General features: G+C 33.5%; 1 protein-coding gene across 23 annotated transcripts in view; it reads right to left on the bottom strand.

Moving 5' to 3' along the window:
* Positions 1–19,607, bottom strand: part of cntn6 (contactin 6) — a 262,925-nt gene that overhangs the window by 64,348 nt on the left and 178,970 nt on the right. For 10 of the 23 annotated variants that reach the window (XR_012408183.1, XR_012408184.1, XM_073954495.1 and 7 more), the window contains 3 exons: positions 15,241–15,367; positions 12,437–12,612; positions 10,013–10,108 (listed from right to left, as the gene is read on the bottom strand). Coding sequence is in view for 12 of the 23 variants with exons in the window: in XM_073954495.1 (XP_073810596.1) it covers positions 10,013–10,108; positions 12,437–12,612; positions 15,241–15,367 (399 nt within the window). In the remaining 11 variants the exon portion in view is untranslated. Of the gene's footprint in view, positions 1–10,012; positions 10,109–12,436; positions 12,613–12,695; positions 12,767–14,745; positions 14,872–15,240; positions 15,368–15,475; positions 15,675–19,607 lie in introns of those variants that run through there. The other 13 variants (XR_012408185.1, XM_073954502.1, XM_073954499.1 and 10 more) reach the window with 6 other exon arrangements.

Genomic DNA, 19,607 nt, shown 5'->3' with positions numbered 1-19,607 from the left:
AAATTTGCAGCAACTGCTTGATGCTATCAAGTCAAGATGGACTAAAATCTCGGAGGAATATTTCCAGTACCTTGTTGAATCAACAGTATGCCACAAAGGATTAAGCCAGTTTTGAAGGCAAAAGGGGGTCCAACCTGGTACTAGTAAGGTGTACCTAATAAAGTGGCTGGTAAGTGTAGTTCAATCAATACTTATTTCAGTACACATACAAATACAGCTGATAAATGGACAAATTATAATTTATGCTGCATAGGCTTTTATAGTGAAGATGCTGAATGCCATATGTAAAAAGTAAATGTTAAAAAGTGTTAGCTTGTCAGAGCTCTGCTGTGGGGGAAACAGTTTTTAACACTTTGTAACAAGGTTAAAGTGATCCAGCTTGAATTTGACAATGAAGCAACATGGGATGGAAACTAATATTTCTCCAGAAAAAGGCATGTAGTGGCTTTAAACACTCTAAAATCTGCATTTATTCTGTGTTTGTTTTTGTTTTATGCATAAAAACCACATTACAAACAAGATGATATGATGCAGAATTACTAAATAGTAGGATAAGGTTTGTTTATGTGTAACAGTGTTTGTAGCAATCTTTTTTAAACAAGCCTTTGGGACAAATTACATGTAAATAAGTACTGTATATTATTTATTTTATTGATTTCACCATATTTATTTATTGACAAGCAGAATGCATTTACACATGCTGTTTACCTCTAAAATCAACCAGTCAAAAGAACTAAACGTCATCATCAAAAAACTCATTTTAATTTGCAACCACAAATAAGGACATCTTTGACTTTGCTTCTCATTTTTTTTCCATCTCCATTCATTCATGTCACATCTCACTCTTTGGTAATGGCAGAGAAATACAGGAAGCTATGAAAAAGTATGAAAGTATCAAATTAAGCAGCATTTATTAGAGGGCAGACAGGGGGTTAGAGAGGCTGAAATGTGGATTGATAAGGGCTATTTAAAGTTCAAACTGCATATCTAAAAGTCTACAGCATCAAGGGAAAAAAGAACCATTTGGCTTTCAGAAAGAAAAAAAAGGTGAATTAAAGCCATCATAAATGGAGTGATGACAAGGTGAGGGACCTTTCGTCATTACAGGGCACTGTGCTTAAGGCTTTTGGTCTCTTAGGAACCAAAGTCATATAATCTTAAACCATGTGACAAAGTGCACCAATGAACAGGGCTAATTATGGGGAAAAAAAGAGCAGACTTTTACTTCAGGTATACTGTACAGTATTGCAGAGTGCATTCCTAAACATAAAAAAAAAAATAATAATAAATATATATATATATATATATATATATATATATATATATATATATATATATATATATATATATATATATATATATATATATATATATATATATATATATATATATATATATATATATATTGTAAACAATTTACAATTAAGCAAATAAAAATGTTGCTATAATGTTGATGTGAAGAGCTAGAAATTATCAGTATTCTTAACAATCTAATTACTAATTATTTAAAATAACCCATGTATAAGTATTATTCAATTAAATTATTTGTATTATTTAAAATAACTCCAAGGTATTCTGATTACGATATAAGGAATCTTCTGTGGAAAGTAATCGATTCTTCAATGAAAAAAAAAATTATAATATTAATAACTTATGCCAGTTAATAGGATTTTGCATGTAGTTGGAAATACTTACATGGTCTAGTTCAATGTTCTAGGTAAAAACAACCAAAAATATTTTACATTTAAAATTTCACAGACATCACCGTTACAAAATATATCATATTTTTGAAATAAGTGCTATTCTTTTTGACTTTTTTCAAAAAATTGTCAAGAAAATGTTTCTCAATTTTACAAAACAATAATTAGAATAACCTTTTTAATACTGGTGATAATAATTCATAATTGAGTATAAAAATGTAATTAAAATTATAACATATTTTTAACATAACTGAGCACTGTAAAAAAATGTGTTAAAAATTTTGACAGAAATATATTGTTTTCCATTGAAACAGTAATACCCAATAGAAAATGCACTTTGGACATTATATTTGTACCTACAGTATTGCAACTGCTGCTAATTTACAGCAAAACAGTAGCAAAACAGTACTACTGTTTTTATTTAATATCTTTTTTACTGTAACTTTCTATGCATAGCTGGCTGTAAATAACAGTAATATGCATTTTAATCAAGTGTTGATAATGCATTTAAGACTCGAATGACTCTTGATTTGCATCTGCTTTTTGAAATGTTTATTGCTGTTTTTATTTAACATCTTATTTTACTGTAATTTTTAATGCATTGTGGGCTGTAAATAACGGTAATATGCATTTCTTTTATTGTTGATAATGTATATGAGACTCTTGATTTGCATCTGCTTTATAAAGTGTTTATTGCTTTTTTATTTGATATATTTTTTTACTGTAACTTATGATGCTTTGTGGGCTGTAAATAACGATAATAAGCATTTTTATTGAGTGTTAAGAATGTATGCAACATTCTAAGGACTCTTGATTTACATCTGCTTTTTGAAATTTTTATTGCTGTTTTATTTGATATATATGTTTAACTGTAATTTTCAATGCATTTTGGGCTGTAAATAACGGTAATATGTAGTCTTCTTATTGAGTGTTGAGAATACACATAAGACTCAACTGACTTTTGATTTGCATCTGTTTTTTGAAATGTTTATTGATGTTTTTATTTACTATGTTTTACTGTAATTTTCAATGCATTGTGGGCTGTAAATAACAGCGATGTGCAGTCCTTTTTATTGAGTGTTGAAAATGCATATAAGACTCAATGAACTCTTGATTTACACCTACTTTTTGAAGCGTGTATTGCTTAACCTACAAATTACAAATGCACTGCATTTATTTTTTACAGAAAAAGGCTGAAAAACAAATCACAAACAATTACAGCATGATAATGGCATCTATGCTGCTTATATTTTATACTTTAAAATAAAGAAGTATACCATAATTCAATTTATCATAACTTTTACACCATGCAATTTCACAGTATGAATACTGTTACATTAATAGATTGCAGTAAATTACAGTAAATTACAGTAAACTGGCACATCTAGTCGGAACACCAAATTTAAAAGCCAGTAGTGATTAATATATGCAAAAATGCATTACTAATATACTGTTTATAATAGAATTTTTTTTTACGTATTTATTTATTTATTTTTTTCATTTTATGGTTCTTTTGAAAGTACAATAAAATTATATCAATCAATTTATTCATTTATTTGAATATCCTGATTGCATAGTCATCAACTGTAAATTATTATTATTTTCTATCCAACTGTAAATAAATGTGCATTTTCTTATATGTTTTTGGTTTTATAGTTTTATTTAACAAGAATAACCTTGCATAGAATAAATTTAAGCATTTAAGTTTAAGGCTATCTATTCATTATGATGAAAAGGAATGCTAGCAGGCAACTAACCCCTAGATATTTTACATATCTGCATGATTTTACCATTAATAATAATAATAATAATAATAATAATAATAATAACAATAATAAACAAAATAATCACTAATTGTTTTGAGAAATGCATTAACTGTTGTGCAAATGTAAATAGTGTTGTGAGAAATGCACCAAAGTGACTAAGAAAAACTGTAATAATAATAATAATAATAATAATAATAATAATAATACCATTTTCCAGGACTGAGCTATCAAGGCATTGTCTAATTCTCATTCCAATCATCCCAGTGAAAGAGCCTTAGATGATAAGATGCGGCAAACAGTGAAGGATCGTGTGCTGGAAGAAAACGGAAATGAAAACAGGGAGCTGTTTAGAGCAGGGGTGCCTTGTTGCACTTAAGACCATAGATTTGACTGGAAACGTGGTGGAATGACAGAAAGGCGGTGCGGTGGCGTGAAATTGCACCTCTGGCGCATGTGTGCATGGCTCTTTGAGGGGCTGCTAATCAGCTGTATACAGACACAGAAGAGCTGCACAGCTGGACTGGGGGATAAAGAGACGTGTCGCTTTAAACCAGCCACCACATGACTTTATTACCTTTCAACAGAAGGCCAAGGCTTAAGAAAATAACCTTTCCAAATGACCACAAGGGCACAAGTGCCATTAAGGAGGAGGAGGGGAAGCTAAATGCCACGAGGCTGGCGCATGAATACAAGAACGGGAGCTCCAGAGTGAACCATTGTGTGCCAGTCATTTGAAAGCGTGATTTGCTCACAATATGAGATGATTAAGATACAATCAGAACCGACGTGTACCGTACATACTAAATGAGTGCTGCGGAGTGAGGTTTTCTTTGAGGGCACGAGCACTGAATGGCAGCGAGTTTTGAAAGTTGGATTTGTTTAGCATTATCCTGCAGTGCTTGTAGGGTTGCGCAGAATACTGGTATGATTTTCTCTGATTATATTTTTCAAATGGTACAATAATTTAGCTTATTTTCATTTATAAAAGACTGCTGTTTGAGCATGTTACAAAAAGTGATGTGAAAATAACAAACTGGACAGTAGAGGAACAAACATCAGTCCGCATGGCTTGGTTGTGCTTATAAGATGCAAAGCAGTGTGTGCTCATGCTTCATTTGTAGAAAATCCTGTTATTTTTTCATATATCTTACTGTAATTATACACTGCTACTCGGCTAACATGAAAACGACTGTCATATTTCCTAGTTCATCTGAAAGGCCTGCCCTCAAGAGGCTCTGGTTGGTCAGCTAACATAATGTGATGTGATTCGCAGATGGGCTCCATGTCACCAGGAAGTGTCACGCACCTTCAAGCATGAGCTGCGTCCCAAATGGCACACTATACACTACGAACTCATGCACTAGGTACTTATGCACTTACAACCTCAACAGCATAGTATATGTATGTAGTGTTGCCCCAAATGGAACACAAATGGCCATTTTACTAAGCAGAAATTTAACCCGTTTCCCTGAAGACATATGCCAAAATAGTGAAATAGTGACATCCTTGTTTACGTCCTCGCTACAACATACCATTAAAGCTAGAAATTGTGCATGTAATAGATCAATTTTAACAGATAAAAATACCTACAGGTTGTCGCTCACAATCCACAGCTTCCTCTATTATGGTTGGATCTGCTTCTGCTTGGACCAGCTTTTAGCAGTGAACTGGGAGAGATTCTAGAAACGATCCTTTGTCGAATGTTAGATATATATTTTTATAATACTCTGGAACATACTTAAAACTAAACTGTAAGCACTTCTCTCTTTGTGTCGTGTCCTTTGGATGCCCAAATACAGAAACAGAAGAAGCTCAGTGGAAATAGCAGCATTTGGACAGCATTTTAGCTTTTTCTGCTATAACATTACAGCACCTGTGGCCACGACCTATTGCTGTGCATGGTTTATGCGCATGGTGAATGTGCATAACCGGAACCCCCTGTGATCTCATTAACCTGGATGTATTTTTTGTAGTCCCCAAACCTTATTCACCGTAGGCTTTGCTAAGTTAACTCTAAAAAAGACATTCAGAGATGTTATGTTCGCACACCTACATTACATATGAATAAAGTTTACAACATGATATTGTAGTGGACCACCCCTTGATTTGAATGAATTACAGTTTTTAATAATCACGAAAACAGTCTGCACAAACATTCACATTTCTTAAACCAGGCTCATTCTGATTATGTACCTCTATATACATTTCTGGAGAGCGCCAAATACGTCCCAGGAGCTACAATTTTTGCAGTTTTTTGACTGACTGACTTACCAACCTATACCACCACCCTCTCCCTTCCCTAAACCCAACCAATAGTATTTTAAAAAGCACCAGTTGACCCGTCCACCCCTTTCCCTAAACCCAACCGTAGTGTTTTCAAAAGCATTCCAGAAAAAGAAAAGCCCTCGAACTAATTCACAAGTTTAACCACGTTCTCACCCTGTTATTTACTTATCTATTTTATTTTTTAACTTTTTTTGTATTACCTACTTTCTAGAACTGTTCTTCACCAGACTCAAACACCGTCTTATGTCCGCCGACTTGTGTCGAGCTACCGGACAAACTGATTACAGCGAAAAAGCCGTCCATACAAAGGTAAGCGATCAGCTAATGAGCGAGAAAAGGAAAGGCATCATACTGCCCCATAGCATTAATTTTAAAGATGAAATGCAGCCATATGTAGTTCTGGCTACATAATTCGGGATCTCCAGAAATGTATATAGGGCTACGTTTTCAGAATGAGCCTATGTTGTATTCAACCGTGTGTTATGTTGGACACTTGACGCACTTAACGGAGCGTTCGGGCACTAATGTTAGATTATTTATTTTGGATTGTGAAAGCAAAATTCCCCTACAAGAGTGATCATACTGCCTACCGATGGTGAATGTGGTTATACTCATGGCAGGTATTATTTGGTAGTTTGATCATTTATTTCACCAATTTGCCAATCGTCAAATATCATGAGGGAAACAGTTTGAATTTCCTCTTACTAAAAAAATGTTAGTGTCCCATTTGGGATGACACTACATTCATATAACATGCTGTTGAGTTTGTAAGCATAAGTACAAAGTGCAAAAGTGCAAGCGTATAGTGTGCCATTTAGGACCCAGTTATACTTTTTTTGTAGTTTGCCCTTGCATTCCCTTTGACATACTTTACTCAAATCTCAATGATAACCACCATTAAATTTTAATAATAATTTCTGCCACCAACTGTGCCAATCATTTTCTGACAATATGAGACAACGACGATGCAATCTGTCCCATACATACAAAATGAGCACTACAGATTGAGCTTTTCTCTCACATTACATGTAAATTCCTGACCTTGGATTACCTTAGCTTTGTTTCACAGCACTTGAACTGCTCAAAAACACGCAGTGAAAACAGGTCAACGGGTTTTGCAAAACATCCCCTCCTTGCTTTGTATGAAAGGTGCTATTCATTCAAAGTTAAGTGGGAAAGCAGCGATAACTTCAAAGAGTAGCGCTGGATGCATGCAAACGAATGCGTTCAAGAAAATAACTCTCAGATTCATAAAAATGCATATTCCAGTAAAATGGAATGTGAAAAAAGCCTATATTCAGCAGCTGGAAACACTGTCAAAACATTTCAGAAAAGATGACAAGAACACCAGTTTTAATTATTTCACAGGTTGGTTTGCTCACAATATGAAATGACTAAAACACAATCTGAAACAACACAACCTATACATACTAAATAAGCACTACAGAAGGAGCTTTTCTTTCACATTACTAGCGAATTCCTGACCTTGGATTTGCTTAGCATTTCTTCAAAGTGATAAAACCGATCAAACTCATGCTCTGAAAACCTGTATGGCAAACATTGCTGCTCTTCCTTTGTATGACAGGAGATATAACGACAGACAGACAAAATAGTAAGTAAGTAGGTAGGTAGGTAGGTAGGTAGGTAGGTAGGTAGGTAGGTAGACAGACAGACAGACAGACAGACAGACAGACAGATAGATAGATAGATAGACAGACAGACAGACAGACAGATAGACAGATAGACAGATAGACATATAGACAGATAGATAGACAGACAGACAGACAGACAGACAGACAGACAGACAGACAGACAGACAGACAGACAGACAGACAGACAGACAGACAGACAGACAGACAGACAGATAGATAGATAGATAGATAGATAGATAGATAGATAGATAGATAGATAGATAGATAGATAGATAGATAGATAGATAGACAGACAGACAGACAGATAGACAGATAGACAGATAGACAGATAGACAGACAGACAGACAGATATACAGATAGATAGATAGATAGATAGATAGACAGACAGACAGACAGACAGAAAGACAGACAGACAGACAGACAGACAGACAGACAGACAGACAGATATACAGATAGATAGTTATAAAATAACACTGCCGAATAAATACACTTGAGAACAAAAAAATAGATTGACATGACCAAAAAACTGTCCGTTAGATATACAAAAGATGTATTAAATACGATGTTTTAACTACAATGGAGAGATGAGATCCAGCGGTACATCCGAGAAGGCCTGGCCAAAGTAAAGCTGCTTTCGGCGGAAGAGGTGATGACGAAGGTCCCGCTAACAGGCTGGGAGTCAGAGTCAGCATAAGCTGAGGCACATCGTCAAAGACGTGCTATCTCTGTGAATAAACTGACGGTTTGAATTTAAAACAAATACATTCTCACCTGAAAAGCTCTTAAAACGTTATTTTGTAACACAGCAAAGGAGTATTTTTAAAACCGTGCGAGTTTTCTCCTCCACCATTAGCTTTTTCAGGTTGGGCTGCAATGCCTGAGCTTGGATACCTTCAAAAGTTGGCACAAGTCACCTCTTGATGCATTCTTGGCCATAGGGGCAGAGCAAGTACACATGTGGGAATTTTATCTGTACTTGGCAAGATGTCAACTATTAATTACAACAGTGCTTTAGCGAAGGTTGATGACATTTTAAGAGGACACAAGAATGCAAGTACAGACAAGAATGCATTCTGAGAAACAGCCATCGGGCCCTATCATACACCCGGCACAATGTGGCGCATTGAGGCACAAGGCGAGACACAATTGTTGTTTGCTAGTTTCAGCTTGCTGCGAGAGTCATTTTGACGTTTTGCACCACGCTGTTTAAATAGCAAATGCATTTGCACTCATATGTGTGCCCATAGCCGTTCTGGTCTAAAAAAGGAGGCGTGCTAAGGAGCATTGCTGGCGCATTGCTATTTTGAATAACTAAAATAGACTGTTCAATAGACCGGATCAAAGCAGGTCTATAGTCCAGAGCAGAGTGTAATATTTGTGCACCTTGCTTACACATTGCTTAATACATACAGGATGTACAGCAATACGCAAATATCTTTGTAAATAAAAAATAATTTAAGTATTAAAATATTACAAAAAATATTATTTTCTAGCCTAAAATATATAAAAACCACCACCTCCATGCCTTCTTCATCAGGGGGGCTTTTTCAGTTTATTCATAATAATTTGCTTTTGTATAATGTTATTATTATTATTAGCTGTATTATTTATTATATGCATATTTATTTTTGTTTTATTAAAAACAAGCTTAGATTTGCAGCATTTGTTTGCAGAAATAGTTTGAAACAAGTCTTTGCGCTTAACAAACAAAGTGAATTATGTATAGGCTAATGGACGTCTGTGCGTACAACATATTTCTTATCCACGAGAGTGAAAGTGAAAGTAAAGAATGAGGAGGCTCATTCTTGCGCTGTAGATGCTCTGTTTAACTGTTTTCTTGCTAGTGAAGGGTTCAGTTTTTCCACTTACAAAGTCCACTTATCCGCGTGACGCAATTGACTCTTAAAGGGAATGGGAGATGAGACTCTGATTGGTTTATTCTCAAAACACACCTATAACTCAATAAGAGAATAAGCTCAACCCTGTTAGACCATGCGCCGAGGCGCAGAGCGGGGCTTTTTCCTCCTTAAAATAGCAAAAGTGGATTCTGGCACGTCCTTAATGCATTTGCGCCATGCACTTTAGACTTTGCGCATGGATCGTCAAAATAAAGTCCATCGTCTTTAGAATGTTGTCACCTGAAATGTTTTCATTTGAAATATTAAGTGCTTGTATACACAGCCTTGTTGAATTACAAAGCCTAAACATGCAAAGCATGAAAATACAATGCTTTTAAAGTACAAGCACTCTTTTTTTTTACTCGATTTTTTTTTTCGTTTTGAGCAATTCAAGAAATTTTTTTTTCAAAAACATTTGTCAATAATTAACTTCCATATACAACACATTACAAGTGAGCATTGCACGATAAGGTTTCCTTTCACATTACTAATAGTGAATTCCTGACCTTGATTTGCTTCACAACGCTTGCACTGATCAAAAACACACTGCAGAAACAGGTCAACAGGTTTTCCAAAAGATTGTCAGTCCTGCTTTGTATGAAAATTGCTATTCATCAAAGTAAAGTGGAAAAGCAGTGATAACTTCAAAGAATAGCAGACACCTGCAGGGAAATAACATTCAAATGAATTAGGAACAACAATGAAAATACCTCCGAAGTGGGCCGGCGGACCACACAGCAGCACAACAGACTGTCCTTCCCTCACTGACACTGGACTTCTGGCCCTGATGCTGAAATTCTGCAGGTCTGCAGAAAAACAAAATAATAGGATCGCCATTACTTTTCATTAAAGGCGGTGTCATTGCTCTGACATGCAACAGACGACTCACAGAGCAGGGACCTTTAGAAATGCCACTCTATAGCACAGAAAGGGACAGGCAGAAATGACATCCCACACTGGGCTAAAGCTGAGCTGTTTATTCAAATATCAGTCCTCCTGCCTCATAAATGCAGGCCTCTGTGGAACGTCATGTGGTTTGGGCAATCAAATGACAATGGGAAAGCACATATATTGAAAATAAGTGAGGTTTATGGTTAAAGTGAGAAAAAATAATTCTGAAGGAGGTGAGATTTGAGGTAATTTTAGCTATACAAAAAGTCAGCAACACTGGATTTCTCTTGAGGTGGCTGTCACTGTAACTTGGTTATGACATGTTTTCTGTTCTATGTTTTATTTGAATCAATTAGACAGAGACAAAATGAACATTAAAATAAATAGTTAAAAAATTAGAATAATTTAGAAGAAAAGCAGCTTTTTTTAAACAATTTACCAATTTAAACAATTTGATAGTTAAAATTATTACCCATTTAAGAATAAGAATATTATTTTTAAAAAAGACCAAACCAGTCTGCACCATAATCCCACTTGAGGCTTTCTCCACAGCTATAAAGAACAAGCCTTTCCTATTTTATCGGACCTGGAATTCTTTCTTTGATTATCTAGGGACTTCTAAGTCTCTAAGACTAAAAGTTTTTCTGTTAGGCTCAGTCTGGACAAAATAAATGTAATCTGCCTTTTTGTAAAATTATTTTGTATTTTTATTATTATTATTATTATTATTTATTTATTTATTTATTTATTTATTATTTTACTATTATGTTTGTTTAATGTTTATTTATAAATTCCATTTTTTATTTATTTTATTTTTTACTATAATATTTAATTTGGGGGTCTGGATTCAAATTACATGAATGATGGTTATTATCTTATTACTCAATGTAAATTTCTGACATGTTTTTGCACTAAAAATGTTCTTTTTTTTTTTTTTTTTTTTTGGAAAATATTATATAAAGCCAAACAAACATTTAAATAAGGGGAAACTGTTACATATTGTGTTTTTACTCTACCCACTTGGGAAATTATAATGAATATAATTTGAAGAAACAAAATAATTTCAGTACTTGCAAAAGTTATGGACATTAATACATTACTCAAACATGTAAGTGCACATCTATCATAAATATGATGTTACAACAAATAAAATTAAAAAATTTTAATAAAATAAACTTTTAAAAAACAAATTTAGACAGAATAAAATAATGTTATTGAAACCATAAAGAAACCTACAAACAAGCTAGAAAATAAGCTAGGACAACTAAGATGTTTATTTCCCTAGCATGCTTAGTAAACCATAATACATAATGTAGGCTCTTTTAAAGATGTGACTTCAGGACCAGCAAATTATTAACAACTTATAAATCCTTTTTTGTAATGTCATTTGCATTTTACTGGTTATGCCAAGCTTTAAAACATTTTATTAGGCAGAAACTGAAAAAAGCTACTGTTGTTTATTTATTTGAAAAAGAAAATCATTTTCCTTTTAATGCATCAAGAGGGAAAAAAAGACAAGCATATAAAACTAAATAAAACACACAATGAAAACCTTCCTCATTATAAGTCAAGAATAAAAAAGTATTCCTCGAGACTTCAGAATTGACAGCTATGTGAGAAGGTAAATCATTGGGAAAATGATTTTTCGCACTCTGTAAATGCCAATTTTGCCAGTGAAGCGCCACCAATTAGTCCTACAACAATTTCCTGCATCACTCAAGACCTAAAAAACACATCTACTTGTGAGATTTCAAATGAACAGCGTGTTTTTTTATATATAAATATACACAGTATGAACTAGTCTGACTATCTGTGTTATGATTATCTATTTAAGCCCTTTTTTCAATTTTCTATGACAGGCTGCATTTTAGTTAGCATCATTGACATCTCCTGATGGATTCTTGCAGATAGGAAAATGTAGCTGTCAGTTTAAAAGCCTGCCGTTTGCAGTGAAGAAACCATATCTTACACACTAATGGACCAAATGACAACATGAAATGTGCAAAATAACATAGTGGCCGTTTTACCTATAATGCTATTAAGCTCACATATATGGACAGCGCAGTCAAAGCATTAGTAATCTAGGGTGGAAGAACCCTTTAAAACATTCATATGTAAAAAATAATAATAATAAAAAAAAAAAAAAATATATATATATATATATATATATATATATATATATATATATATATATATATATATATATATATATATATATATATATATGTTTAATTTAAACTTACATGCAAACTCGACTTTGGCTTCTCGGCTCAAGATGGTTCCAAATGCATTAGTGGCGATACACTGGTAAACACCGCTGTGTTTAGTTGCCTGAGGGTTATTGATCAAAAGGTTTCCCTCAACCAGACTGTAGTTGAAGTCCATGTCGATGTCAAGGTCTTTCCCGCTGAATTTCCACCTAAATATGAAATCAGGTGGAGAGCATTGAATATTAATGATGATGATGGTGATGATGATGATGAGATGAAAACTGAGTCTTACAGAGATGGTAATATTTTCAGCAGAATTCAGATGAACTGTTTAAATCCAGCTTCTTCAGAGAAAATATGTGACTGCAAAAGATGTAATGTTGTTTAGAAAATATAAAACCAATAAAAATAAAAATAAGTTAAATAGCATAACAATCTAAAGTTAATTTAATTGAATAAAAAAACTAAAATACAAAATAATAAATATAAAAATACAAAAAATAAAAATCTTACAAAATGCACCAATTTATATAAACAGAGTATAACTAGTGTATGGGTTCTCAAACTTTTCAGCATGTAACCGCTAAAATAACAGTTCCAGCGAAACCCACTATCCTTGGAGATGGTTACAAACATATCAACAAACATATAAACATTGCACACAATGGTGCACACACAACAATAGAACAATAGAGCTTATTGACAGCACAAAAAAGTGAAACAAACAAACAGTGCAAAAATTATATAATTTTTTTATAGTGAGTATACATTTCATCACCTTGAAATTATAAGGTTCTATCTGTGTTCTGAGTGATTTTGAGATATTGAGCTTCAAAGTTTTTGCATTCTTTAGCAAACAGTATGTGTGTAACATTTTTATTTTTTTTTTAATAAAAAGTCTTAAAATGTAAACAACTTATAAAAAAAATCCCATAATGTAAATAAGTTTACTTAATAAGAATATGTCAATAACTCAATTTTGACAGAAATGTCAGATAGAACCATATAATTCTAAGGTGACGATTTGTTTGATAGTAGCCTCACTTAATGAGATCTGTGGGCACAATGTGTACCGCACAAGACTATTCTTACTTTAATTTTGGATAAAATATGGTAATTCTAATATTTTGATAACATAAATAATATTTAATAAGAAATTAGATATTACAAAGTGACCCCCCACCCCCCTTTGTGAACCACTGAACTAGAGCAGTATATAAACAATGTTAAAATACCCACTGCCCGAAGCTTGAAGCTGTATATAAATATAATACAAACATATTTACAATCTAAAAATACAAGTTTAAGTAATACTTTACAATAAGGTTGCGTTAGTTTAGCATGTAATTAAATTAATTTACAAACAAGAACAGACAATGAGCAATACATTTATTGCCAACCCAGGATAATTCTGAAATGTACCGCATTATACATTTCTGGAGAGCGCCAAATATAACCCTGGAGCTATGTTTTTTTTTTTTTTTTTTTTTTTCAGTTTTTGTTTTTGCGAATCCACCAGAGGTCGTTGTGTATGATTTTCTTAGTTCTCAAATTTCTCTCGCGAATGGAGTTGGCGACTGCTATTCTTGCATAAATCCACCAGAGGCCGCTGTCGACTGACTGACTAAAGCCTGGTTTATACTTCTGCATTGAGTGATCGGCATTACACACGGTGCATGGCTTGAGCGTTGCTGTGCATTTACACACACACTTCTGAAACGCTAGTTGGCAATGAGGCTTTTTTATTCCTCCGTGTCTAGCTACTTTGCTGGTGTATTGTTTTTTTCTGAACGCTACCTTAATTTATAAGTAGCTTAAACTTGCTCATTCAGAGGCGGGAAATGGCGGATGTGCCACAAATTTAATCGTAAGGTAAACACAAAACAACAGTCTTAATCTAGAGCTCTTTCATGGGACTCCACACTTGTAAGCACTCGCTCCATCTGGCTCACGTGGCTCTTGGTTCCACCCACACTCGTCAGCAATACCAAGCTGAGCAATCATAGAAATTGCGCTGTGCGTCGTTGCTATGTGTAGTTTAATTTTTTTTAATGGTGAGCTGACGGCCACGGCAAGGGCAGACTGACTAACTGATTGATCGGCTAAACAACTCTTCTTCTTCCCTAAACCCAATCAATAGTGTTTTTAAAAGCATTTTTAAATTGACCCGATTGACCTGACCACCCACTTCTGTAAATTCAACCGACAGTTTTAAAAAACAATCCAGAAAAAGATATGCCCTTGCCTGATTTTTACCACCTTTTCAGATTTTACCACATTCTCACCCTGTTATTTAATTGTTTATTTTTATTTATTTTTTTGGCTTCTTTTTTTTGTCTTACCTGCTTTCTGGAACCTTTCTTCACTCGACTTGAACCCCATTGTCGTGTTCAACTCCTCTCTGCGTCTCAAGTCCGCCAACATACATGGCAAGCTACTAGACAAACTGCCAACAGCTAGAAAGCCGTCTATACAGAGGTAAGCAGTCAGATGGTAAGCGCGACAAGGAATGACATCATACCGCCCTGTAGCTTTCATTTTAAAGATGAAATGTAGCCATACGCACTTCCGGCTACGTAATTTGCAATCTCCAGAAATGTATATAGGGCTGCATTTATTTATATTTGTTAACAATAATTCATAAAAATAAAGTTGCTCATTGTTAGTACATGTTAAAGCGCAGTGCATCAACTAATGTAAGGCATTAGCAAATGTTGAACCTAGATTAATAAATGCTGTACAATTGTTCATTATTAAGCGAAAAGATAATAAGGTGAAAGAAAAGGGGGGGAAATCCTTTCAATAGGATCTCAAACTTTAAAGTGGAATGGTCATACCTGTAATGTGGCTCTGGGCTTCCCTTGGCTTTGCAGTTAATGAATATCTTGTTGTCCTCAGCAGTTAAAGGGAAAACACTGTCGCTGGGCTCTTGAGTGAACACTGGTCCATGACGAACAATCCGCTCTAGGTGGAAAAAAAAACAATAACAAGACGAGTTTCCAACAGCTCATAACCCACAATCTGGAACACAAATCTGCGTCGTAAAACAGGTGTGAACACATCAGCTCTTACATTATCTCTAACGTGCGCTATTCATTTATTTCCAGCAACTTCCCACACCGAGCTCATTAAATCTGCGTGGAAAACACGTGCCAGAGGAACAGCTTTCATTTCCCCTCTTGTAGCAAAAAGCGTATCAACATGACGTCCTCCTTTTGGCAGGCCTGTAACACGCATGGCAGTGTGGCTCGCTCTGTTGTTTCGCTTGACTGCTGCCAAGACACCAATCCACCTCCCTAATTACCCCATGTTGTGGTAATTACTCTGGTGAAATGTATCATTTCTTAAATGAATAAACAAGCTCTCAAAATTGGGGCACAGGGAAAGCAATTGTGCTTTCAGAGATGCTGGTCAATTTATAATACCTACAAAATAAAAATCTACTGCGGGGGACAGGGCTTTGTAGTACAATGCGGGAGGCAGACACACACAGACATTTTAAATCTAGATCTACTTTAATAGAATACATGTAATACACAATGTTAAAATAAATTCAAAACCAATACTATAGTGTTTAGCTTAGGGCTGCGAGATATTGCAAATAAAAAAATAGCAGGATATCATGTTTCATATCATTCGATATTGTTAATTATGGAATATTTTTAACAATACATTTAGGAATATTAGGATTTTTTTTATATATAACCACTTTATTTTAATTTACCAGCATTACTAATGGAAATAATAAAATTAATAATAATGAATGAAATATTGAATAATAATAATACAGTAAACTTCAAACTCTGAAAACAAAATAAATTCTTATAATCAAATCAGAGCTTTCAAGTAAATGAACTAATAATTATTATTCAAATACATATCAATAAATTACCCCTATGCTAAAAACTCTTTCAGATAGACTGCTAATGGCTGAGATGCACAAGAAAAGAAACCAAAAAGCCACTCTGGCGACATCCTTACATTCTTTTTTATTTACAATCTTCTCACTGCTACTAGCCACCGCACTCATTTTCACATGTGTTGTTATTCTGACATGAAGTGACAAACGCAAGCGCGTGATTTCGGTTTCCTTGACCATTCACAATAGGCTTTGTGCTCCCCTGGCGTCTCTCTCTGACCATCAAGCGTTTTCTCAGAGGATGACAAACTGACAAATCATTGCTGCAGCTCTGATGCAAGTTTATGAAGAAAAGTAAAACACACTGTAGTGTCTGGATGCGTTTTCTCATTTAATATTCTATTCACGAAAGCAAAAAAAAAAAGAAAAAATGGTCGCAGCTCATACAGACTTTCTTACAGAATTTATTTGCTAGTGTACTAGGGTTGGGTGATATTGACCAATTTGGCATTGTGCGATATTTAATGAGAAACATCACAATAGACAATGGCATCATGATCGTAAGCAGCGGTCAATTAATTATTCATGACTAATTCACTAATTCATAACGAATTATTTGTAGCCTATCATTTTAACTACCTGACCTGCATGGTCTTTGTTGTACTCACAATTTAACTAGAAAACCAATCAAAAGCATCAGAACAGCACCATGTTAATAAATGGCCATAGGTGAAGGCATCGTGCATATCAAAAACAGGCAAAGCAACAGATTAATATTAGTCAACATATTTAGTTGTTACCCCATTTATTATCTTTAACATTTTCATAAGTAACTGTATTTATTTACACATTTTTCTCAACTGTAACAAATTACTGTTACATTTATTTTGTAAATAAATTGCATAACACCATTACATGTAACTACTTACTCTCAACATTGATTGTTGTTTATTTTTAGCCATTACACTTAGCACAACCAATTCTCATATATAATGCTGATTTTCAATTAAAAATGGGAAATCTGATAAAATTGCAATAAGTTTAACCTCTTGATAAACAAGTCAATGAATAATGTGACAATGTTCTTATATTCACCGTGGAAAAGCTTCTTTAAGAAGAAAGTCTGGTAACACTTTAAAATAACTATCCGTTATAACTAGTTAATAGTCCATTAATAAACTGTTAATGAATGAGTTATAAATTGCTTGTTAACTGTATTTTAATGATTTATAACTATTCCTAATAAATTACTAATAGATCATGAACAAGCTGTTAGTAAATTACTTACTAAAAACGTGTTAAGTATCAGTTAATCATTTATGTATGTTATTGGGATGTTATTCTAGTTGCAACTATTCTTCATTTATTAACTGTTAGTAAATAAAGAATAGTTGCAACTAGAATAATGTCCAAACATATATAAACTATTAAATAACACTTAACTAATATATTAACTCACACTTTACCAATCAGTTGTTCATACACTGAAAAAAAAAATGTCTGCAGAACTTTTGCAAACCATTTATTTGTGTTGAATTTAAACAAACAAATTTAATTTAATAATGTTTAACTTAATTTGTTGGTTTAAATTCAGCCTAAATAAATAGTTTACAACCACTTAACGTAAAAAATAAAATAAATAAAAAATAAAATAAAAAATAAATAGTAAATTCAAGGAATCATCTTTGAATAATTTTTTGGTCACACTTTACAATGAGGTTGATTAGTTAATGTTAATTAATGCATTTACTAAGATGATCAAACAATGAACAATACATTTACTACTGTATTTGTTCATGTTTGTCAACGTTAGTTAATGAAAACAGTAGTTCAATATTAGTTCATGTTAACTCATGGTGCATAACTAATCTTAACAAGCATGGACTTAAATATTAATAATGCATTAGTAAATGTTCAATTATGATTAATAAATGCTGTACAAGTGTTGTTCATGATTAGTTCATGTTAACACATTAACTAATGAACCTTATTTTAAAGTGGTACCAATTTTTTTCAGTGTCGTTTGTTAACCATCTACTAATACCAGTAAAACTTTGTAGAACAGCAAATGGATGAGAGCAAGCAACAGAAAATTGATGTGATATTTAAAATATATTTTTTTGTACCCCAACCTTGTTCCACTCATAGGCTTTTCTATGTGCTGTATTTTACCAAAGAAACGCCACCGATGGAATGTTGAACATTGTGTTTAATGTATAGAAAAACAAATACTGAGCCATCATATGGCAGAACAGCAGTATACAACAGAATACAAACCCATGAGGTGTGGGCACATTTTGTGCTAAACAAGAAAACAAAATAAATAAAAATCTATTTTATTAAACAAGTTCTACAAAAGTACTAATTTATTAGGTATAATTATAAATCATTAAAATACAGTTAGCTAACAGCTTGTAAGTTATATATTATATATCTGTAAGGCACAGTTATAAATAATTAACAAACTATTACCTTTTATTTAACAAGTTGTTTATAACTCATTCACTAACAGTTTAATAATGGACTATTAACATGTTATAACGGATAATTATTCTAAAGTGTTACAGAAAGTCTTTCAGAGATTTTTACATTAAGAGGCTTTTTGTCTTTTCTTTCAAGTGTCTTACTAATTTTACAGCTTTGTAATTAACCAGGTACATTTTTATTCTTTCAAGGAGAAAATACTTTGAAAAAAAAAATAATAAAAAAACTTGTCACAAAATACACAATTATGTGTTTTATTTTATTTTATTTTTATTATTATTATTATTATTTTTTTACACCAGCTATAATGCCATATCCTGTTTTTGGGCATATCTGTATTATTTGTTTAAGTCGCAGTATGCCATTTTGTATTCATAAAACATAACATTACAGATACTGAAATAAATGTGGCTTGGCTTTATACTGTACATACTTTTCCATCCCCAGTAAAACTCACCTGTAATTCTTTCCTGTTCTCTTTGGGTGAATGGAATTCTTTTTTACAGGTCTCTAACCTTGACGAGGATGAAAATAAAAGTACCCTCCCGCATCATCAAGCTAATGGAAGTGTCCGGCCATGTTTGCCTGGGGTGAAGCCCCCGTCTCTTCTCTCTGTGGGAGATGTTACCTTTTTCACTTTCCCTTTTGTACGTCCTTTGAACGACAGGAATTAATGAAGCATTTAGAGCGAGAGGGGTAACACACTTACAGTATTCCACATTTAGGTGTCATTTACGGTTGGGACATGTCCTCGTCACTTTTTTTGAGTGTGGATAATGATGTTCTCTTGGAAATGAATCATTTTCATCAGTGATGAACATAGCTCAGAGTAAATATCTACAGTTCTGGTTCATTCTGAGC

This window comes from Danio rerio, chromosome 6 (assembly GCF_049306965.1).
Source record: "Danio rerio strain Tuebingen ecotype United States chromosome 6, GRCz12tu, whole genome shotgun sequence".
Taxonomy (NCBI): domain Eukaryota; kingdom Metazoa; phylum Chordata; class Actinopteri; order Cypriniformes; family Danionidae; genus Danio; species Danio rerio.
This window is presented reverse-complemented; position numbering and strand designations above follow the sequence as displayed.